Genomic DNA, 24795 nt, shown 5'->3' with positions numbered 1-24795 from the left:
CTGGAGGAAACAGCATTTGAGTGGGTGAAGAAGCTGCCATCGGTGAAATGAAGGATCTAAAATTTATTGAGCTCCATGAATGTGCCAGGTATTATGCTAACTGCTTTTATTCTCACAATATCCTTGTGAACAGGGCATGATCTCCATGTTAAAAATGAAGAACCTGAGGTTAAGTAATTTGCTCAGGGTCACATAACCAGTAAAACAGTAAATGGAAAGTCAGAATACAAAACCAGGTTTGACTTACTTCAAAGCCTACTCTTTCCACTAAAATACCTTACATATATATTGTATAAAGAGAGAGAGTATATGCGTGTTCTTTAGTTTAAAATATGGTATTTTCTTATATTTTAGGGAGACTAGTTTAACTAATAGCTAACTGATATTGTAAAATACAATATAGATGAGACTGTACTATATTTCCTATTATAGAAACAAATGACATCTTAAATTTTGCCTAAATATTCTGTTAATATTCCAGTACTAGTAAATACACTTTTAATTTTTTTAAATGTACTTTCAAGCAGCAAGATGATTTTTTATAACATTTCTTCTTAATTTCAAGGTAAATGGGTTATGACTTTAAAAAAAAAAAAAAAAGAAAAACGACTTGTATTCATGTCCTTCAAAGTAATTAGCAACTTTCAAAAGTGATTGGTATAAAACAATTATTGTCATTGATCAGCTCTGAATAGATAATTTTCAACAAAGTCATTGTGTGCTCAGCAGATTACAGCTTGTTAACGGGCAAGTTCTAAATGACCTCTTAAGCTAGTCAAATCAATGATGCATATTCCTCATTAAGTAACATCAAAATGTAAGTGGTCTTATAAATAATGTTTATTTTAAGCACTAAAACAAATGGCAAAACCTTGATATATTAAAAACCATCTGCCATAGAAAAGATTTTCCCTCCATTGGGTTTACTTTTATTCCTGAAAATCTATAGTAACCTTAACGACACTAAAAGAAAAAATGTCTTCTCTCTTAACGTGGAAAATGAAGACATGGGGCTGGGAGCGGAGGCTCATGCCTGTAATTCCAGCGCTTTGGGAGGCTGAGGTGGGCGGATCACGAGGTCAGAAGTTTGAGACCAGCCTGGCCAACATGGTGAAACCTCGTCTCAACTAAAAATACAAAAAATTAGCTGGGTGTGGTGGCAGGAACTTGTAATCCCAGCTACTCAGGAGGCTGAGGCAGGAGAGTCGCTTGAACCTGGGAGGCAGAGGTTGCAGTGAGCTGAGATCGCACCACTGCACTCCAGCCTGGGTAACAGAGTGAGACTCCATCTCAAGAAAAAAAAAAAGAAAAAAGAAAAAGAAAAATGAAGGCATGGAAAACAAATTCCTTGATGATAGCTCATCCAGTATTAATGCTCTAAATGTATATGAGAGCAGAGAAGTAGAACTCAGTTATCCATAATTATACTTTCATTAGAATGCTCAACATTCTAAAAAAAGACTGTACAGTGAGCACAGAAATGCGGGTTTACTAAATCTTCAAAGACTAGGAATGTAAAAAGTAGTAATATAACCCAAGTTTTCATTCTAGGTATCACTGCATTGTCTTGTCACAACCATTAATATTTATACATAAAATATTATCATATGAAAATACAGTTTCACACATATAGGACATATATGTGAAAATCTTAACTAGATATTTTGAGCAAAAGATTCTGGATAATTATTAAATGTGCAGTTTCCTCTCTTTAATATTCTGTTTCCCCACTCTCACTGGCCTTATACTTCCTTTCTCTACAAATCTATTTAATCATTTCACAATGATAGTGGTACTAGAAGTAGAAGGAGGGAGGAAGAAATATACTTTTATATGAGAATGGAACATTAAAATATCTATTCCATCATCAGGTAAAAGTTTGTTGTTGTCCAGATGGCCCCTTCTTTTCTTCCCAAGGCTGATATTTTGGGATACCTTTTTTTGTATAAATAAAACTGTTATTCATTCTGTATGCCCAGAACCATAACATAATGTCTAGCATATAAAAGACCTTCCATATCCTTTTTCTGGATCAATTTACTTATCTATCTCTAACTATGCAATCTTGGGGTCATTATTCTAAATACAAATGCTTACTTCCTAGTATTATAAACATGAAACTAGTATTATAAGTACTTTCAGGGATTGAGATTAATCTTTATATATCTGACACATATTTAATCATTTTTAAGTAAAGCCACCATATAATCTTTTCTACCTTTTTTTTTGTATTTTAGACACAAGTGGGAAACAAAAGAAAATGGTTATTTGATATATCAAGTTAGATTAATTTTTATAAATTAAAATTTTTATTATATATAGAGAAAGCTCTAAGGGGAAATAAGCCAATAAAGTGATGTTATTTGGCAAATTTGTTGTTTAAATGACCTTTGTTCCACTGTTTCTCCTATTACTATTGCTTCTGTTTCCCTAAAAATGAGCATTTCAATCTGAAAAAAATTGTTTGGGGGCACTATAATCAAGTCAAATAATTTAAAATAATAAAGAATCGTTGAAACTGCAGATTCCAGTGGAATTTCACTAAGTAAGTATAGGTGATTGATCAATAACTGGTATGGCGATTTCAGGGAAAAAGGAATTTTACTTGAAACAATTAATTACATCTGCAGTTCTTTAACACTCTGTAAGCTTTTGATTATTACCATTTTTTTTCATTCCTCATAGATCTTTGAAACTAAGATAAAAACGTATGACGGAATTCATTTTATAAGAGAGATCTCTAAGATGCTGCACACCAGCACCTCCTGAAATTTGCATTCATGTGATATTGCTCCAGTTGTTCTAGGGCAGACAGGCAAAGGAAGACTCAAGATGTAGGACATGATACAAAGGAGGCTTTTCAAAGTCATTAAAAGGAGTAAATGTTTCCCATAAAGTTTACCTTTGTTACATTCCAAGGTCTGTGACAGATTATATGTCCCCATTATGTTTAGTTTATTGAAGACTACTATACTCTAAACATTAATTTAGAAACAGAAGTTGACTTTTTCAGTCCTAATAACAATTTTGTGATTGTTCCTAATGTTTTAAAAATGTTAGAGTCCCTTTTCTTTTCCATTGATGCTTCAGGGCCCAAAACAGGCATGGTAGAGGTATAAATGAAACTAAACACAGACTTTTAAATTTCAAAAATCTGTGTGATCTACACCTTGGACTTCAACCAGCAAAGAAATGATGAATTCTCTTTGTTATCATTTGTTACATCCTACACAAAAATCCATTTAAAATTGGAGCAGGAAGGGTGTTTCATCTAGGCTTATGATGGATGACAAATCCTGAAGCTGGCAGTAGGAATGGGGGAGGCCACAGCCTGAATATTCTTTTAGATAGTGAGGTTTTTCATCATGGGCCATCTAATTCTGTCTACAAGGGGAAGCATGTGACACTGCATTGGAATGCCTCAACTTACTCCTTAGCTAATTGTCACTTAATTTAGAATTCCCGCATGAAATGTACTACCAATAAGGATGTTCATGAATTATCAGGCCACGAGGTCAGTTTTCCAAGAAAACAGGGTATGAGTAATGAAATGTCCCTAAGAGCTCAGTCTAGGTCAGTATAGTTGTTCTCTTCCATATTTTCAGAAAAAGAGGATTGGAAGTAAAGCCTAGATTACAAGTGACCAGCAATGACAGAAATGTGAGTGCCAGACCTCTTGGGTTCAATGTCTAACACTATGACTTACTAGCTGTGTGATTTGGGGCAAGATACCTTTCTGTGATTCCCTTTCCTCATCTTTTAAGTTGTAAGCTTAATGATACCTATACCTCAGAGAATTGGTTATGATGATTACAGAGAATAGTTAAAATATTTAAAATACTTAGAATGGTACCTGGAAAGTATTAACTGCTGTACAATTGTTAACTCATTATTATTATGTACCAGTGCTTCTAACCTACCAAGATTTGGCAGTACATGACATAGCAATCTTTTTCTTGCCTAGCTTCAGAGATCCATTTTGTTTTTCAAAAATTAGCAGCCACAATAATTTACTCACAATTGAACTCTTCGTAGGATACTACAAGACAATGAACATTTCATATCAGAAACTGATGTCAAATTTAGTGTGCAAATATGAATTGCACACTAAAACAAAGTTGAAGTGGACAGATTAGCAATTTGTCTTTCGAATTTACGAGTATTAGTGTAAACTTTATTAAAGAAACAACTATGTTTCAGGAGAATTGCAGGGCATTCAGTTGAAAACTGAATTTCAGTGTTATATCTCATGTAGGAAAAAATAAGTCTAATGTTCCCCCTATACTCTAACAAACTGTAATCTCACTCTTGGAACATTACTAATCTACTCTCCATCCTCCTTCTCTACAAAGCTCAACATACCCATATAATTGCGGCAGGAGTCAGACAAATGCCTCAGCAGATAGCAGTGGTCCCAGTGAAACCCCACCTTTAAGCCAAAAACAGTCGGAAGGCTGAAAGACCAGACTGCAGGTTCCAGATAAAACCCGCGACCCAGAGTGAGAACTTCTGTTCTTGTTTGCCTGCCCTTTCCTACTTGGTTCTTTCTCAATAATGTTTTTTACCCACTCAGCTATTGCTTTTTCCAATACTACCTACAGCTCCCTGCTCCCTTATCCTGTGCCTATAAAAATGCCAGACTCAGTCACACTGGGGGAGATGACCCAACTTCAGGTGAGAGAACACCTTTGGGCAGCTGCTCTACATCATAGGAAGCAACGGCGGGGCCAAACCAGCCCCGGAGCTGCAGGCCAGAGCAGGGCAAGGGACTGACCCAGCTGTGAACACACCACCATCCATCCAGCTGCAGACGGCAGAACTAAAGGAGCTGATTAGCATGTTGTAACACCCCTTCTGGGGCTTTGGGTTGTGGGCACCTCTGCTTGGGCACCACCGCATTCCCCTTGGACAACACACCTAGTCCAGCCGCAAGCCCTGCATGGAGCCTGCCCCTGTGCTGGTGTTGACAATGGCTGGACAGACCCTGGACGCACTTGCTCACACACACTCTCCGGCCAGGGACTGAGCGTGCAGTCACAGCCGCCAGTGGCTGGAACACAAGCCAGGCACAGCCAGGCAGGCCAAGTCGATGAGGCACCTCCTGCTATAATCCCTGCAAAAGGACCAAGAAAAATCCTGCATCACAAATCAAAGGAGCATTGATCTAGAAGAGGGCATAAATAAAATAAGAAGTCCTTAGAAAGAGAGAGAACCAAGGAAACAGAATCCACTGAAGTCAGGCCAGAGCTCAGTCTGACTTAAGTTCAGAATCTGGGGAGTTACCTTTTTTAAATCCTTGCTTCCTCACTGTCAGTCAGTTTGACTACAGTACACTGACTGTATAGCTGGTGGTATCCCCCAGCTATAGCTGTTTATTCTCAGGGAATAAGTTTCAGAATCTGGAGTCATTCTGTTGGGAAAATAGAGACGTCAGCAACAAAATTGAGGCTGAATGCATGTAATCTTGGTCTTGGGTTATTTTCCCCCTACAAATGTAAGAATTGGGTATAAAATATATGTCGTTTGCATGACAGACTTCTTCCTGGATGGGGTCAGCCAATCAGCAAAACCCATAAGCAAGAGAAAACAATAAATATTGAAAACTATGAATCAAGGTAATGGGAAAAAGGGACAAGAAATAGACCTTAGGATGGAAAAAATAATTTCACTAAACTCTACTACCTGGGGATATTTTTAAATGAGTTTTCCCCACATAAGTAATTCCTACCCTCATCTTTATAATATTGTCAGAAACCGGACTCTCTAAGCCCAGTATTTGGAGGGCTAAGATGACACCCAAGTACTCACTATATAGAAAATGGAGGGTCAGTTTTATACGAGGCTGTCAGAAGATATACAATTGTACATCTAGATGGTAGAGGGAGAGAAATGACTTGTGCAACTGAATCAGCTCATGGCATTTGCATTAGATACTAACAGTTGTTCAAAGAAAGAGAACTGAAAATAAAAGTTGGGGGCCAAATTTAGATAAGATCCACAATGGAGTAGAAAAGATGCTGGAAGAAAAGCAGAACTCTAACTGGAGTAAAGTCAAATTGAAGACTAAAAAGGAAATAAAGTGTCACAGAGAAACAGGAGGAATAGGGCCCCAGGAGCTAAGATAAAAATTTACTGAGCGATTTATTGCTATATTAATTGACTGTCACTGGCCTAGCAGCAAATCAGCAACAGGGGTTTTGTAAAGGCATACTGTGGGTTCTGACAGCAACTTATATCATAGCAAACCTCCTTCAAATCGGTATGCATTATGACACTTTAGCAAAATCCTGAATCTCGTGAAGTCTTCCATTTACATATGAACTGCGCAAACTGAATTTTACCTTAGCAAGTCCAGTTTATCTACATCATTATAGTCAAATAATCAAAAAAGGTTTAAAGATCCCCCAGCAAAGGCTTAAATAGTTTGCAACAAATGCGCTTTGAAACTTAGAAAAAATATGTTAAAGTAAAGGACTTTTTTACTCCTTGTTTAGGAAGAATAGGCCAGCATTCAGCATTCATTGATTTATTCAGGGATATTTATTTAACCACCTACTATAAGCCAAGCATTGAAGATACAAAGATGAAGAAGAAAGGATCTGGGCCTCAAGAGACTTACAGTGTGTAGGGGGGCAGGAGGTGTTGGGGTGGAGACAGGCATGTAAATTAGTAAGGATAATAAAATGTTACAGGTTCTATAACAGAAGTATGTCGATGGTAAAACAGGAACATAAAAAAGGAAAGTGATGAATTCTGCAGGGGTAGGGGCATCATAAAGTCTTTAGAGAAAAGGTGACCCTTTAAAACTAAATGCAGCAAATCAGGATATTAATATATATTACATAAAAGAAAATCACATACATATAATTTGTTCCTCATTACAAAAGAGTGATATCTATTTAGGGATGGATAGACTATAAATAAATTTGTAAAACTCCTGCCATTTCAGAAATGCTCCACTAGCCTCTTTGACAATTGAATACATTTTAGTTGTCATGGTAGCAATCAATAGCCAAATATATATAACTTACAATAGGCTTTGTTCATAAGGAAAATTAAGACAAAAGTTTTGTTCTTATATGTTGTTCATGAAGGTCTTATTCATAATTTGGGTACCTATATATCTGTCTGGATATTATTGGCCATATAGATATTTGGTAGTTATCTGTTACCCTTAGAGATTCTTTCTTTTGAACACTCGCCATTCATGTTTAAATCACTTCTAATTTTGAACTAAGTTACCGGGTAGCTTATGAACTGAAAAAGCAGATTTGTATGTATTAGAAATAAAACTTCAGCTACTGGTATCCAGTTAGGATTGTAATCTTCAGATGTACACAACACAAAGGTATCTGGGCCACATATTGGTTTCTTCGGCCACTCACTCTTCCAAGTAGCAGAATTTTAAGAGCGCCATCTCACAAAAATCCACTTACAAATAAATTGGTTGGAGTCCACTGATGGATTCAGTTCTGGTCACTGGTCACTTGTATCAACCAATGCTATAAACTTCTCATTGTTATGGAATCATTTATGGTCTTTATACCAGTGAGCCTCATTCCTGATTCCTCAACTTAGGAACATGAAGTAGCACATAGTCTACTACCAGGTTAACCCATCTCAAACCTCTGAAGAGTGACTTTGAACTTCTTTGTTAGAGAAATGTCTCTATTAGAAATTTCCCATAGTAATATTTATGTGCTCCACACAGCCTCACAGAAATTCCTGAGTGTCATTAAGTGGACTGTTCCAACCTCCAGGTAAATGCTAAGTCTTCCCTCCCCTCACTTTAATCCCTACTGCATTCCCACCCTTACTCTGATATCCCAAAATGTTGTGTCAGAGAGAAAAGGCAATAAGAAGAGGATAGGAGTGGACAGGAGAGGTGGGGAAGGGAGCAGGGGGAAGCATAAGAGAAAGGAAGGGGATGGGAAAAAGGATCCAGAATTACAAGGGAGAGACTTTATTTGAAAGGAGTATTGCAAGAGGAAGTGGGAGGGTGACTACTGCAATCTTCAGAGGCAGACTACTGCAATAGGGAGAGCACTTTGACCACAAGATTTACAAGCAAGTCAAGAGTAAGGCACAACGAATTTTTCCTTTCTAGGAAGGTAAAACAAGGCTAAAAGGAATCTAAGGTGGAGAAGTGGGATAAAAGGGTGGCATGATTGAATAGCAGATCAGAGAATCTTTTATTCTAAAGTCAGTCTATTACCAGGAGAGGACGTTAAGATGTTACATGCTGGCCAAGGCTCAGGGATGTAGAGGAGGGAGAGAAGCTAAATCACAGATTGGTTAACAGACATTTTGTTCCAACTGATCAGTAGGAACAAGCAATTCAGCTAATCATTTGTGAGGTAAAGAATGGAAATGTGGAGGGAATGTACCTGGCCTTGTCATAAGTAAAAAAGTGGAGCATCCCTGTATATATCTAATTGATACAAGGGAAGAGTAACTTTTTTTCTTTTTCTATTATTATTATTATTATTTTGCAGTAAGCTGTTTCTAAAACAGAAAAGGGTGTGGGGATTTCTTTTTCTTTTCTTTTTTTTATGAAACGGATTCTTGCTCTATCACCCAGACTGGAGTGCAGTGGTGGGATCTCGGCTCACTGCAACTTCCGCCTCCCATGCTCAAGGGATTCTCCGCCTCAGTCTCCTGAGTAGCTGAGACTACAGGTGCCCACCACCATGCCTAGCTAATTTTTGTATTTTTAGTAGACATGGGGTTTCACCATGTTGGCCAGGCTGGCCTCGAACTCCTGACCTCAGGTGATCCAACTGCCTTGGCCTCCCAAAGTGCTGGGATTATAGATGTGAGCCACCACACCCAGCCAGGTGTGGGGATTTCTTAACCTTTGTTGTTTTCCAGTATCACAAGACTCAGGTAAAATTCAACGTTGTCCATTGACATTAATCAAAGATAAATTGACACTGGATGATGCTATTAGAAAATTGAGCTTTCAGTATATGCTGGAATAAGTAAAAAACTGCCTTCTGAGGGACTTGTATTGATGTGAATTTCTTACATATATTTAGTCTAGGAAAAAGAAACCTTAATAAGTCAGACCAGAACTCAATATGAAGGTTTGTGGTAAAATAATACACAAAAGTATGCACCTTTCTAACCCTATCTTCTGTGCTTCTCCCTAGTAGCACAGAAGAGAGGAAGAATATTCTTCTACAATCTCCCCTGGTGACCAGTGGAGATAGCTAAATGGTCATTAACTGCTTTAAGTTCTCAGTCATCTATGACTTTTTACTTGGAGACACATTTGACATGAAGTAAGCAGAAAATAATCAATGGTGTTTTAGTCTCCGAGGTTAGGTTTATAGCAAAGCGGTACAAAATCTCTGAAATCCCCAGTCCAAAGTATTCCCATTAAAAGAGAAAAATTGTTTTCCTATATGAATATTACTGAGAAAGGTAAATAGCCCATTGCAGCTAGAGTATCTGCCTCTGGCTCAAGAGAAGCAGCAGGAAGATCTACTTCTTACTTTTATATTTTTCCTCAAACTCCAGGAGAGCAAGCAGAGAGGAGGATGAAGAAATACTAGAGTGAGCCAGCTAGACTACCAGCACACTCACCTGAAAAGGAAAGAGCCTCTTTCTAAGGCAAAATACATAGTCAAAATAATGTTATCTTACCCACTATGGTTCACCCCAGCACTTTCTGAAAGAATTTTACTACTGTGCCTCACTCAAAATAAAATCCATTGTTTGCAGAACTAATAGATTAATGAAAAAGAATATAAGGCAACATAGATTTTAAGGACACTAATGAAATTCACTTAAGAAATTTCTCCATTTATAATGGCTTAGCAATTAAATTATTATCATATTGTCTGAAACAAAATAAATAATATTTTTGTTGTGTCCATTCCCAAGATCAGTACAGAAACCCAGTTCAAGCTCCATAATTGCTAAATTCAGTTTTCTATTAGGAAAATAACACAGTAAAAATGAATACAGAAATGACAGAAATAAAACTTCTAAGCTGGAAACTGACTTCGTTACTGTTAAATCATATAAATAATTTCTAATTGATTTGTATTGGGCAGGAATCTTATATTCCAGAACCATGTTCATCTATTTATCACAATGTATTCTATATGACATATGGAAACTAATGCATTGCTTCATTAATATTTAAGTCTTTCTCTAGTTATGGCTCAGAGATATTTAACATTCTAAAACATAAGCATTTATAATTACATGTTTTACATTTTACTCTAATTTTTAATACTGCCAAGATTATTTAGCATAACTAACTTTTTAACTACATACTCTTTCTCTCTTTACCATTAGCATATCAATCAAATATGCATTATTCTGCTTTGCTCATTTTATTAAAAGTGAACTCAGGGCACAATTGACTTTTCATTTGTTTAACAAGTGAAGAAATATTTACCCTGACAGCCATTGCATTGTAGAGATTCATCATCATAGTATAATACGCTACCTGTGAATCAAGAAAAAAAGATGGCATACATTTCAGTTACACAAAGACAGTGCAGCCTATTTTTACATATAAAAGATAAGAATCTTTATACATAATACATAATAAGAGTTCTAGCCTTAGAAAAATGAAATCAAACGTTGTATTGAAGAGATAGGCTTCCTAATACATAATGCAAGCTTAACCAGAAAAATCTATGGTAGTCAAACTAGGAGCTAATGGAGATATATGATCATAAAATGCTCTCCGCTGAGTTTGATAATCAATGGTGCTCTACTGAGAATAGAATAACAAAGCAGAAATATTCACAAGTGCTGGTGACATGTAGTATTGTATGATTTATTCACTGGGGTTCTTTTAGCCAAAACTCACAGAAACATAAAAGGAATTCATATTTCAAGACGTCTGGTTTAATGAAAAATTCAAAGAAATGCTGTCTTCAGTCGAAATCGTTCAAGGATATGGATGCAGTGATGGAGCAAAATTGTGCCTTCCAACCATCTATGCAAAATGTTATGTACTTAGCTGCCTCCTGAGTAATCCTTGGGAATTTTGTTTCATTTAATATTCATTTTAACACCATAAAATCATAAATACAATGATATCATGTTACAGCAAATCCCTTGGTATAGTGAAGACTTCCTGAAGTGTTGGTTTCTCTCCAGTAAAGACACATCTATATATTAATACACAAATTTCTGTTACAGTAAATCATTCAACAATGTAGCTTATTTCAATGAAAATAGTATTTAAATAAAGCTTCCCCATCTGTTCTTTTAATTAAAAATATAAAATTAATATAATTCATGACTGTACAATAAACAATAAAAGCAATGAGATACATATTTTTAACATGATATACAACTTTATCCATTTTTATTCAACAGAAATTTATTCACTATAACTTGAGCCCAGGTAATAATTGTTATGTTTCAGGCAAAAATCAGAAAAAAGTGCCTTAACTCTTTATAAAGGGGCTTTCTGCCCCGTGACAAACAGAAATTCATATAAAAGGGTTTCACTGTAATTAGCGTTGTTTGAATTGCCTGGTCTGATCCAAAGCAAATTGTCTGTGGAGAGCAGCAGGGCTGGATTATTTATCAACTGTCTGAGCAATTAAGAAACAGTTGGCTGCAATATGTTATTTACAAATGAACACAACAATGTTTCTTCATTTTAAATTCTATTTCTTCATGATTGTAAGCAAGGCATAATTGGTGTTTGAGGTGATTTAAAATATTTATTTTAATACTGTATTTCTTGACATCATATTGAAGCAGACATTGCTGTTAAACATTTCTATAAAGAAGAAATACATTGGATATTATATATTTCCAAAAGTTTGAGTTCAGAAAAAGATGTTTGTTGTCTTTATCATATCATTGTTTAGTTAACAGTAGAGTGTATGTGTGAGCTTTTGAGCCACAGACCTGTGTTCAATTCCTGGCTTTGCTTTTAACAGCTGTGTGGACTTGAACAACTTACTGAAAGTCTCTCAGTCTTGATTTCTGTTCTTAGAAAATTGGTCATTATATGCTTCATTGAGTTGTCGTGAAGAGTAAAATGAGATAAAGTATCTAAGGTGCTCAGGACACAGTTAATAGTCATCATGAAAGGGATTATCAGTAGTGCTCATGTTACACATTTTTTAGTTAAAAGTATGTAATTTAACTATAAGTAAAATTCCAGGCCGGGCCTGGTGGCTCATGTCTGTTACCCCAGCGCTTTGGGAGGCGGAGGCAGGCGAATCACGAGGTAACGAGTTCGAGACCAGCCTGGCCAACATGGCAAAACCCCGTCTCTATTAAAAATACAAAACATTAGCTGGGCGTAGTGGCAGGCGCCTGTAATCCCAGCTACTCAGGAGGCTGAGGCAGGAGAATCGCTTGAACTCGGGAGGCAGAGGTTGCAGTGAACCGAGATTGAACCACTGCATTCTGACATTCTGACAGAGTGAGACTCTGTCTCAAAAAAAAAAAAGAAAAAAAAAGTAAAATTCCACAAAGTATAAAGGGCTCAATTTTATTACGAACTAACAGGAAAAAGAGATTCAGATTTTGAACCAAAGAATTCTGAATCCTGTAGTTAAGAGGTGAGAAAGCACTTTGATTCTCATATAACATTCTCAATTAATTGATTAAGAATGATACCACTAATCGATACCACATTTATTCTCAATTGTCTAGCCCAGATGCTTTAGAAAGTACTGAAAGAAACATATGCAACACAGTATTTTATTATTCCACTTACATGAGGTACTAGAATAGTCAAATTCATAGAGACAGAAAGTAGAAAGTGGTTACCAGGGACTGGAGGGAAAGGAGAGTTATTATTTAACATGACAAAGTTTCAATTTTGGAAGATGAGAAAGTTCTGGAGATGAACAGTGGTGATGGTTATGTAACAATGTGAATATTCTTAATGCTACTGAATAACACAGTTAAAAATGAAGTGGTAAATTTTATGCTACACATATTTCACCATACTTTTTTAAAAAACTAAAAAAAAAAATCACATGTGAATGTGAACTGCATTTCCATAAGCTTTCTAAGAGATACATATAAACACTTTAAACTTTCATAAAATTTTATCTTTGTTTCTATATTCTGAAAATGATGATTATTTATTATATTAACATTAACCCTTTGGGTTACTTGAACAGTTAAAATATAACTCATAGAAAGGCTCTAGTTCTTAAAAAATTATTTTCTAGAATTCTGTCTTAAAAGTTTTTTTTTTTTTTCATTCCATGAAATTGGGTGAGGAAAGCATATTATACCTACCAAATGTTAATAACATATCCAAGAATGACAAGCCATTTTAATGTCTCAGCAGGCAATATTCTTATTTATTAATTACCTATTCCTTTATCATCAAGATATCAAGTCTACTTTAAAGGGGAAGATTAAAGATCTGGGGTGAAAATTAAGCACAACAGAAGTAGATTGTTTTATTGGAGTGGAAACATGGTGCTCAATTTTAGATGTTCACCAAATGTTTGTTGAATAAATGAAGAAAAAGAGGGAGGGGAAAAGAACAGGAAAGATTGAGAGCATTGATGTCTTGCATTTACATCAGATAGGATAGGAAGAATTCTTGGGATTAAAAAATAGCATTTGAACATTATCACCATTTGTTAGCTCTATGTGACCTTTGTCATATTACCTAGCTCAATTTTTAGAAAGCTTCTGAAATTTTTTAGGAGGAATATATTCCTTTTGAAAACATAATTAATTTTCTGACTGGTTGATATACATATGGATCTTTTAGATTGAGGTCTTATTCAGTGGAATTAGACCAGAGAGGTTATACTTATTATTTATAACTGGTGTCCTTTCTGATTTGTTGTCCATGAACTGTGATGAGTGACCCTACTGTACACATGGCTAAGTATTTTGAATGTTATCCTGCCTGTAAGACAAACTTCTGAGAACTCAGTTTCACCATTGGCTATGTTGGTTTTCTATTTTATATTGAGGATTTGATTCTTTCATTTTTACCTATCATTTCCAACTAATCCCTGGGCTTTGTCAAATCTTCTTTTCCTGTGACTGAACAACCTACAGTCTTCATACCTGCTTAATATTGTGTTTAATCCATTTGGAACACCTCTTCTAGATTACTTTTATAAAGTATTGCTTTTATCAACTCCTTTTATGAATTTTTAAAATCATAGAATTTCAATAGTTTCCAATTGCTTAAAGCAAGGCATCCTAATCGGGCTGACTGATGTAACTAACACACTTGAGTATTTCAGATCACTAGGAGAGAGAGAGAGAGAAAGTTACAAGCTAAGGCACATGACACTTAACTTTTTTATTTCTCTAGTAGGATAATGATTACTGATGAGAGTACATCCCGTATTTAGGTTTCTTTTTTCTCTATCAAGTGAATTACAATGGAGGTGGGGGACAAATGAGAACTACTCTCTTACAGGTCAAAGTGATAAGCAAAATTCACCACAATCAGGTGCCAGCTGCTTTTTTCCAATTATCCCTTCCTATTCCTTTCCCTTAAACCTCAATCTGATCAAATTACTGAACATTTTTTTCTTCTCCACTTTAATATTCATATGACTTTGCTTGCCTGAAGTGTCTTACCATTCCTTTCTAGCTGTCCAAATCCTATCTTCCCTGTTATCCTTATAAGCATTTATTTATAGGAGAAACTACCTTTTCTTCTCTACTACAAGTGCTACCAACTGGAATAAGAAGCTACCTTTCTCCTAACTCCAAGGGTACTTTCAAACCATGTAAAACCAGTAGGATGAACTCCTTTAAATAAATAAATAAATAAATAAATAAATAAATAACCCATTTTTAATCTAAGGTTTTTCAGTTTTATTACACTCTATCCCTTTTTGGTGTTGTTACCCTCCTTTAGGCTTCTGAATCTCACTATCCTCTGTCTCTCCTTCTTGCCCTCCCAACCTGCTCCCGCTACAGGGTACAAAGATTTTGGGCCAGGCATGATCGCTTACGCCTTTAATCCCAGCATTCTGGGAGGCTGAGGTGGGCGGATCACTGGAGATCAGCAGTTCAAGACCAGCCTGGCCAACACGGTGAAACCCTGTTTCTACTAAAAATACAAAAAAAGCAAATTAGCTGGGCGTGGTGGTGGGCACCTGTAATCCCAGCTACTCGGGAGGCTGAGACAGGAGAATTGCTTGAACCTGGGAGGCAGAGGTTGCAGTGAACGATCACACCACTGCACTCCAGCCTCAGCAACAGAGTGAAACTCCACCTCAAAAAAAGATTTTTGACACTTAGGTTAAAGTCTTATTCTTCATTGGAACTTCTGCCACTATCCCAAGACTTTTCATATTCATGTCAACAGCACATTCAATTCCCTAATCTTACAATTACCCGCCTTTTCCAGTCCCAATGACCCCCCGTTTCAGTTTAGCCTCATGTTCCCAAAGCATGCTCCAGACTTTGTCAACTACGACCATTCCACCTCTTGTTTTAGACCCAGACTGCAAATTCTTCTCTGTAAAGCCCTGGAGGCTTAATTTCTATTAAAAGACTGTTTCACCTACTCTAAACAGATCTAGTACAGATCTCTTCTTTTCCTCAGTTTTAAAATCCTTCTTCACATATTTTCATGTACAATATACAATAACTGCATTTTTTTGTTATATGAACATACCATAAGTTATTTAATCTTTCCTTTATTGTTGAGCATTTTGCTTGAAAACTAAGAAAATATGAGCTTCAAGGATGAAATGATTAACCATTTCAAGAGCAAAACATTTAAAGTAATATATATTTATAATAATTTTGAGTAACGTATCTAGATAACACGATGAGATCAACTGGCATCATTTGGTAGATTGAAAAATACAAAAGAAATATATGCATTAAAGTGATAAGAATGAAACCTTTAGAAGCCATGCACAATGGATAACAGATCTGATGAGCCTGAGTTTTTGTTCATTTCTGTATTAGGGCCATCCACATTTCATAATTTTGAGTATAATTATTAAATTAATTTCTAATCAAGTAATTATGAATATTTTGTGCATATGTTTTGCCTTGTTTGCTGGCAATTGATGACAATTGGTCATTATCAACAGTTCTTCAGTTCTTTTTTTTTTTTTTTTTTTTTGAGATGGAGTTTCACTCTCGTCACCCAGGCTGGAGTGCAATGGTGAGATCTTGGCTCACTGCAACCTCTGCCTCCCAGATTCAACTGATTCTCCTGTCTCAGCCTCCTGAGTAGCTGGGATTACAAGTGCGCACCACCATGCCTGGCCAATTTTTGTATTTTTAATAGAGACAGGGTTTCACTATGTTGGCCAGGCTGTTCTCGAACTCCTCACCTCAGGTGATCTGCCCGCGTTGGCCTCCAAAATTGCTGGTATTACAGGCATCAGCCACTGCACCTGGCCTCAACAGTTCATTTTTAAAATACCATCTTTTCCATAAAAAAGAATTAACAGCCAATTATATTCTTTCTCCCAGTTACCAGTAATATTATCTTCAAGATTAGGTGAACCAAATCTAAACTTATAATTATGATGAAAATGTGTTGTTAAAGTTTTAAATTAATATTAGTAACTCAGAGTCTTAAGCTGTCCTGTCTTTGGAGTTTAGACCCTAAGGAAAAAAAAAAAAAAATATATATATATATATATACACACACACACACACACACATATATATATATGTTTCAGTTTTCTAGTATGACACCAAAAGGTGAAGAATGCTGCCTTATTATCTTATAACTGATTTGGAAGTCCTATAAAGAAAAGTTTCAAAAATATTGGGCATTTTCTCATCTAAAAATAAACGTGTTCATCTAATGAAGAGAAAGAAAAATATCTATGGAAGCAATTATGTCAATCTCTTATCAGTTTTAAAACTAGTGACTGGCATTTTATGCATATTTGCCAACCATGAAAAGATCAAATTGTTGGCATTTATCATAACAACATACAATGGAATTTGATGATACGTGTAATCTTTTTCCCATTTAAAGTTAATAAAACTTTAATTGTTCCTCTTTTAAATAATCATATATGAAAACATTGAAAGAAGTGTTATAATGGTAAGCCATGTATGAATACTGGGAACCTTGATTTCATCAATATAATGTTATGTTTATAATTTGGTTAATTTCTCTTTTTTATTGTAAATTAATCTTTGTAATTTTTCTAAATTAAATAGCTCTACCATAGGCTATTAATACATTTCAACAAAAAATTTTAATTAAGTTGAGTTTGAATGTGGTTGCCATACATATGTTCTTCACTAGATGATCTTAATTTAAAAACATAACATTGACCTGTCTAGGACTACAGTTATATATCATTATTTTATAACACCTCATATCAAACTAATTATGTACTACAATAGCCTTTATACTTCTCTGCTCTCAGACTATTCAAAAATAGCACATTTGATGTTAAACATAATGTAAATTGGCTAATGATAAAATATAAAAAAGGAAAGCAAATTTAAAAGTATAACAAAATGTGTACAAGCCATCCTATTTATTTTTTACAGATAAATTCACTCAGGGAACTCTCAAATTGTTAGTGCTCTAAAAGAAGCAAATTAAAGGATATTTCTACATTTTTCTGATATTATTGTTTAAAAGAATGACTTATTTTTATTTCCCCATTTATGAAATGAATGCGGTAAGGAAGGGGTAAGGAAAAGCTAACTAGAACACTACACAGTTAAAACAAGATGGGTCCCCAAATAGTAGGACTATTTGATTGTACAATGAAATGAACAGGCCACAGTAAAAAACCAAGAGTTCAGCATGCATAAAATGCATGTGCACTGAGCACATGCACCAGGTGACAATAAGTTTGTTACTAATAAAAAGAAGAATCAGAGCATATCCTCAATAATAGGAAAGAATTTTCACAGCTGTGACCCAACAGTTCTGTACCCCTAAGATAGGCAAATTTGGGTTATGTTGCTAGATATAGCAGCATGAAAGTCAATGGAAAGGCCTAAAATGGAAGTTGAAAAGAAGAACAAAAACAACAGTCATACAGGAAGCAAAAAAGAGCCAAACACATCACAAAACAAGACTGGAATAGCTCTATTATTTTGGGTTAATGAAGTCACTGTAGTGCAGAGCACATGACCCTTTAGGACTTGATAAGCTATTTGATGTCACCATGAGAATTATTTAAAAGCTGGATAGAAATATTTTGGTATAGGAGAATTTTGAGGAAAGTTGACTTTCCCCACTAAAGAGATCCTAGAACTTCTATCTTTTCACAGTCCTCTTTCTGCTTCAACTTCACATTTGATACTGTTGACAACTCCAAGTTTCCTATAAGTTTTCTCCTCTGATTCCTGTGATATAATATCACTCTGTTTTCCTGTTTATTCTCATTTTTAATTCCCTTTCCTCTTCCTAAATCCTACCTAATGCATTCTACAAGCCTCAATTCTAAGACACCATTCTGTACTGTTCACATACTTTTTCCATTAGGTAGAAACTCCTGTCATCTTATAACTATGGAACTAGAATTTTATCTCCAGTGCTGACCTTTAATCTAAACTCTCATTCAATAGTCTGGTTTCACAAATATTTGTTGAGTTCTAATTTTGATGTGTGAGAGATTTTGCTGAGTTTGCACCATCGCCTTACAAGATATCACCACAAGGAGGTGTACTAACATCATCACAAACTCCAAAAGCTCCAAACATCTTTTTGTAAGCATACCCAAGTAACCCATTCAGAATGTTTCTTATAAACATCCTTGCTTTCATTATCATGATAACTATCAATCAGCTTTGCTGAGATAAAAATACAACTATCACAGTAGGTTGCAAAACAACACAAATTTATTTCTTACTCACACTGCATGTGAGCTAAGGTTCCCTGTAGCTATGTCCCACATATCTCTTCATCTCAGCCCTAAGGCTGAAGGAGCAAGCTGGATCTAAGGTATGCCATTCTTCTACCACAGGGAAAGACTGAGAACACTTCTTTAAAGCTTCAGTTTGGGTGTGGAGTATATCCCATCTGCCTACAACACACAGCCAAGCCCCACATCAGTGGGATGGGTATGAGTCATCCTTTCTATGAAGAAGGGGAGATGGGATGACTAATTTTGAACAAGAATACAATCCACCCTGGCACATATCGATGTTAATCATCATCTACATTGACCATAGCAAACATCTTCCAACTTGTATCCCTGTGAATCATTTATTTATCCAGTTGGTAAAAATTTCAGTAGGCCTTTTATGTGTCAGTCACTGTGATATTTTTGAGATATAATAAATAGGCTCATCACTGCTACCCAGGAGCTTCCAATCAAATGAGAGAGATGTAAATAAACAAATGTATCTGTGAGACAAATGCCCATATGATAAGTATTTAAGAAAACAAAATTAATATTTTCAGTATTCCTGAATTTTACTTTCTACTAGACTGGGAAAAATTGATCTTCAAGTAAAGTCTTGAGGGATACGTAGGAAATCAGAGCAATGAGAGGCATGTTAGAGTAAAGAACAGCATTCCAGGCAGAGGGCACAGCATTTGCCAAAAATCTTTAGGTGATAAGGACACTGCATATTTGGGCAATGGCAAGTGGTTGAATATGACTAAAGCATATTTATACAGGTATAGCAAGAAGTGACGTTAGATAAGAAGCAATGGTTAGACCATGGAAGACCTCACATGTCATGTGAAAAAGCAAGGACTTTACATTGTATGCTATGGGAAGGAGGACTACAGGCATGGCAGTAAAATGATGCAGTTTAGTTTGGAATCAAGAGACTTTTAAGAGGGAAAGTAAAAATGATTTGATGACCAATAGAAGGTGGGGTAGGGAACAAGAGGTGGTAGAGAGTCTAGGATGACTGTTTCTCTGGGTTCGATTTCTGGTTGAATTGCAGTACTATTTACCTGAAATAAAGGACTATAGGAGGAGCCAATTTGGGCCTCCTGAGGGACATCTAGAGAAGATGTTTAGTATTTAGTATGTGGATCTGTATAGATAAATATGGATCAGGAGCTGAGAACCCTAGGCACATCATTTAGTCTCCCTAAGTACGAATTTCTTCATCTATAAAACAGATACCACCTGCACATTCTTCTTAACAGAACCATTGCTCATGACATAATGAGACAGTGATTGCAAAAACTATTTTTAAATTAAAAAATCATTTTAAAACATATTAATATAAAATTATTTTATAAAAGTCACACTGAACTCCTTACCAACCTTCTGTTATTCCCCACTGTCTTCATAATTTAGAGCAACTATCTCTTTCTGTATATGTTATGCTCATTCCTAATTTCAAAATTTCATTCATGTTTTCTTCCCAAGGGTTAGCTCAAGTGTCATTTCCTTGACCTTCAGAGCCTATGCTAACTTCCCACCTGAATACTTATTACCTCTATTTGTGTGTGTGTGTGTGTCTGTGTATGTGCGTGTTTTGATGGGCAAAGTCTCCTTTAAATTGACTTTCTTTTTAAATTAATTTATTTAATAGATAATACATTCACATTGTTTAAAATTCAAACGCTGCAAATGAGTTGACATTGAAGTCTCTCTCCCATGCCTGTCCCTCAACTGCTCAGTTCTCTTCCCCCCAGGCAGTTAATATCATCAGGTTTTTTGTGTGTGATCTTTCCAGAGGTCCTTCCAGAGTCAAGCAAATTAAATCAGTGGCTTTCAAATCATGCCCTGGTGGCTCAGGCGACAATAGAAAACACAGGAAAAGAAATGAAGCAGTTGCATTTGTCTAGCTTCCAAAATAGTTGCACTGCCTATACATTGCATGGGTCTATTTTGCATACTATAAAGGAATACTGAGATAGACTAATTCATTTATTTATTATTATTATTATTATTATTATTATTATTATTATTTTGAGACAGAGTCTCCCTCTGTCGCCCAGGCTGGAGTGCAGTGGCGCGATCTTGGCTCACTGCAAGCTCCGCCTCCCCGGTGCACGCGATTCTCCTGCCTCAGCCTCCCGAGTAGCTGGGTAGCTGGGAGTACAGGTGTCCACCACCACGCTCAGCTAATTTTTTGTGTTCTTAGTAGAGACAGGGTTTCGCTATGTTAGCCAGGATGATCTCGATCTCCTGACCTCCTGATCCACCCGCCTTGGCCTCCCAAAGTCCTGGGATCACAGACGTGAGCCTCCGCACCCAGCCCCAGACAGACTAATTTATATATAAAGAAGAGAGGTCAATTTGGCTCATCTGTACTTGGTATCAGCCTCTGCTCAGCTTCTGGTGAGGGCTCAGGATGCTTTTACTCATGGTGGAAGGTAAAGAGAGAGCAGGCATGTCACATGGCAAAAGAGGGAGCAGCTCAAGCTGCCAGACTCCTTTAAACAATCAGCTCTCATGTGAATTAACACAACCAGAACTCACTCATTACTGTGGGGAGGGGACCAAGTCTTTCATGAGTGATCCTCCCCCATGACCCAAACACCTCCAACCTGGCCCCACCTCCAACACTGGGATTATATTTCAATATGAGATTTAGAGGGGACTGATATGGTTTTGCTGTGTCCCCACCCAAATTTCACTTTAAATTGTAATAATCCCCAGGTGTCAAGGGTGAGGCCGGATGGAGATAACTGAATCATGGGGGCAGTTTTCCTCATACTGTCCTCATAGATAGTGAACAAGTCTCACAAGATCTGATGGTTCTATAGGGGGCTTTTCCTCCTTTTGCTCATTCTCTCTTGCTTGCCACAATGTAAGACACGCCTTTCACCTTCCACCATGATTGTGAGGCCTCCCCAACCATGTGGAACTGTGAGTCCATTAAACTTCTTTTTCTTTATAAATGACCCTACCTCAGGTATGTTTTAATTAGCAGCATGAAAACAGACTAATACAGGGACAAATATTCAAACCAGATCATATCTCTTTTACACATAGGACTAAGAATTTTGCTAAAATTATAGTTAGAGATGGTTCTATTACTAGTTTTAAAATGACTGTTCTATACCATTCATTTTATAACTTAATCATATACTGTATGATATGGTTATTATTATATATAACTGTAAGGTCAAAAAAATTATGCAGCAGAAATTAAGAAAATGATGATTTAAGCAAACTTAATATAGGATTAAGGGTGTGACAGTGCAGAGGTTCAAAAAGTATCCTCAACTCATGTCCCACTGCCCAACCCAAGAAAATAGCAGATCATTTCATGCACTCTTGTTTCAGAAGGTTTACATGTGATTGTCCATTCCTGGCTTTGTTTTTCTAAAACCTAAGCTTTGAGGCAATATGTTGGTGGAAGGTGGGCAGAGCAGTGTGAGGTGTAAAAGAAGTGGTGTGGGCATAGGATGAAAAGAGAGGAAAGATTCCACATGCCTAGGAAAGAACTAAACATTAGCCTTCTGAAATGAAGCAATACAGCATTTGGCATTCCTATGGCTCCTGGGAGGTGGCTAAAACTCTAGGGGTAAGCTTCATGGCAGCTGTGGGGAAGATGGGCCTTTAAGCACTAGGGATAGCAACTCTGATAAAAATTCCCATTCCCTTAATGTGGTTCAGCAGCCATAGAGTCTTCTAAGGATTAACTTGGAAGGTTCAAACACAATGTCTTGGACAGTGGACATCTTTTGAATGAAGGCTCCATGAAGGCAAGAATCTCTGATACGCTGGCACAGGTTAAGTCTCACAGGACCTCCCTATAAAGAAGAAAAATCCCCAATAAGGGCTGAGATTGAATTGCCTACCAGCTCAATATATAAGGATTTTGAAATGAGGTCAAACTGACTTTGAGAACTCTTCTCCACATAACAGTAATAGTAATAACAGCAATAGCAGTGTGTCCCTGAGGAAGGAAGCTGAGCATCAGATTCTTCATCTATAAAATAGTGATAATATTCATAGGGTTGGTATAATACTATCCATAGTTGGTATACACATGAAGAATGTAAAATGCTTAATGCAATATTACACTTTCACTAGGCAATCAAGAAATGGGAGCTATTTTAATCTCATTTGATAATTATTTTTTGAGATTCCATTATGATTCTGTTTCATGTCTTATGTTAGGCAGTGTGTACACAACGGCAAAAATAAATACATACATACATACATATATAAATCAGACCTATTCTCAAGGAGCTTAGAGCTTACCAGATTTAAAAACCATCACGAACCAATCTAAATGAGGAAAAGCTTCATGTTTTGATTTTGTTTTCAAAGAATCAAAAAATAATTAGATCCCAATCTGAAGAATCATTTGGTGATTATGCTGGGTGATACCCTTTTTGATCAAATCCAGTTGAGATGCTAAAGTAACAAAACAAATATTCTTAGGTGGCTTATTATTTGAACTTTTAAAAGTATTTTTTTAACCAGCAACCCCAGCATTATTAAAATAAATACACATTCCCAAGGTGAATACTTTGAAAACAGTTACTGAAATGTATTAACTCTTATATGTTTGATTAAAAAGAGGTCTCAGCCTGGTGCAGTGACTCATGCCTGTAATCCCAGCATTTTGGGAGGCCAAGGAGGGTGGATCACCTGAGGTCAGGAGTTCAAGACCAGCCTGGCCAACATGGTGAAACCCTATCTCTACTAAAAATACAAAAACTAGCTGGGCATGGTGGGGGGACACCTGTAATCCCAGCTACTTGGGAGGCTGAGACAGGAGAATCGCTTGAACCCAGGAACGTCTTACATGCATAAGTATACTCTACTGTCTTGGTCCATACCATTAACATACAACCTCAATTGCTTATAAATAATGGGACTAAAGGTGCTCATTATTCCACAGAATACTTTAATTTCTTGGTCATCCTGGTTAAGTAACAAGATTCTATCAAAAATTGGTTTGAAGAAGCTCCTAGTGAGAAAACCAAGGACTATTTGAGCACCAAACCATTTAGTGAGAGTAGTTGACTATAACCCACCCATTGAATAAAATAGGAATCCATGACTTCATACTCATATAAATACATGAATAAATAAATAAATGGGAGAGAGGAAAATCTCTTTTAGCAAAATGCTGGTAAGTAAATGTAGGAGAAACAATGGAATTAGAAAATCATTGTTGGACCACTACAGTAATAATTGATTCTGGTAAGAATCATCATTGGATGCTAAACCTAGCACACAAAAGTTTAATGAGGAAAAAGATGTATACATAGCATTTAAATATCCCCTCATGAGAGACGAATAGTAAGTTGATAGTGTAGAAACCCGAGAGACCCCAATTTAAACAAAGTTAACAACATTTATTGGACAAACTGATGACATATGCATAATATGATGTATTGAGATGTATTTCTGCTAAAAATGCATAACCAGAATCTAACACTGAAGAAACACTAGCAAACAAAAATTGAGAAATAATCTGAAAAATAACTACTCCGTACTCTTCAAAAATATTAGGGTTATGAAAAGTGGAGACAGAGTAAAAAATTATTCTAGATTAAAGGTGACTAAACAGACACAACAAATACTAACTACAAAGTGAAATCTTAGTTTGTACCCTGGAAAAGATTTTTTGCTATAAATAACATTACTGGTACAATCAGTAAAATGTGAATAGCGTCTATACAATAGTTTTGTACACATGTCAATTTCCTGATTTTAATATTGTAATAAGATTATGTAGGGCCGGGTATGGTTGCTCACGCCTGTAATCCCAGCACTTTGGGAGGCTAAGGTGGGCAGATCATAAGGTCAGGAGATTGAGACCATCCGGCTAACATGGTGAAACCCCGTCTCTACTAAAAATACAAAAATTAGCCAGGTGCGGTGGTGGGCACCTGTAGTCCCAGCTACTCCGGAGGCTGAGGAAGGAGAATCACTTGAACCCAGGAGGCAGAGGTTGCAGTGAGCCGAGATTGTGCCATTGCACCCT

The 24795-nt window shown here is 36.4% G+C and overlaps 1 protein-coding gene across 1 annotated transcript in view; it reads right to left on the bottom strand.

The window, feature by feature from the left end:
- Positions 1-24795, bottom strand: part of SPATA17 (spermatogenesis associated 17) — a 234346-nt gene that overhangs the window by 186404 nt on the left and 23147 nt on the right. Inside the window, exon 4 of the mRNA XM_011929509.1 lies at positions 10412-10462. Coding sequence (XP_011784899.1) covers positions 10412-10462 — 51 coding nt within the window. The remainder of the gene's footprint in view (positions 1-10411; positions 10463-24795) is intronic.

This window comes from Colobus angolensis, unplaced genomic scaffold (genome assembly GCF_000951035.1).
Source record: "Colobus angolensis palliatus isolate OR3802 unplaced genomic scaffold, Cang.pa_1.0 Scaffold81, whole genome shotgun sequence".
In the NCBI taxonomy this organism is placed as follows: Eukaryota; Metazoa; Chordata; class Mammalia; order Primates; family Cercopithecidae; genus Colobus; species Colobus angolensis.
Note: the sequence above shows the minus strand (reverse complement) of the source record. Positions and strands in the feature narration are given on the sequence as shown.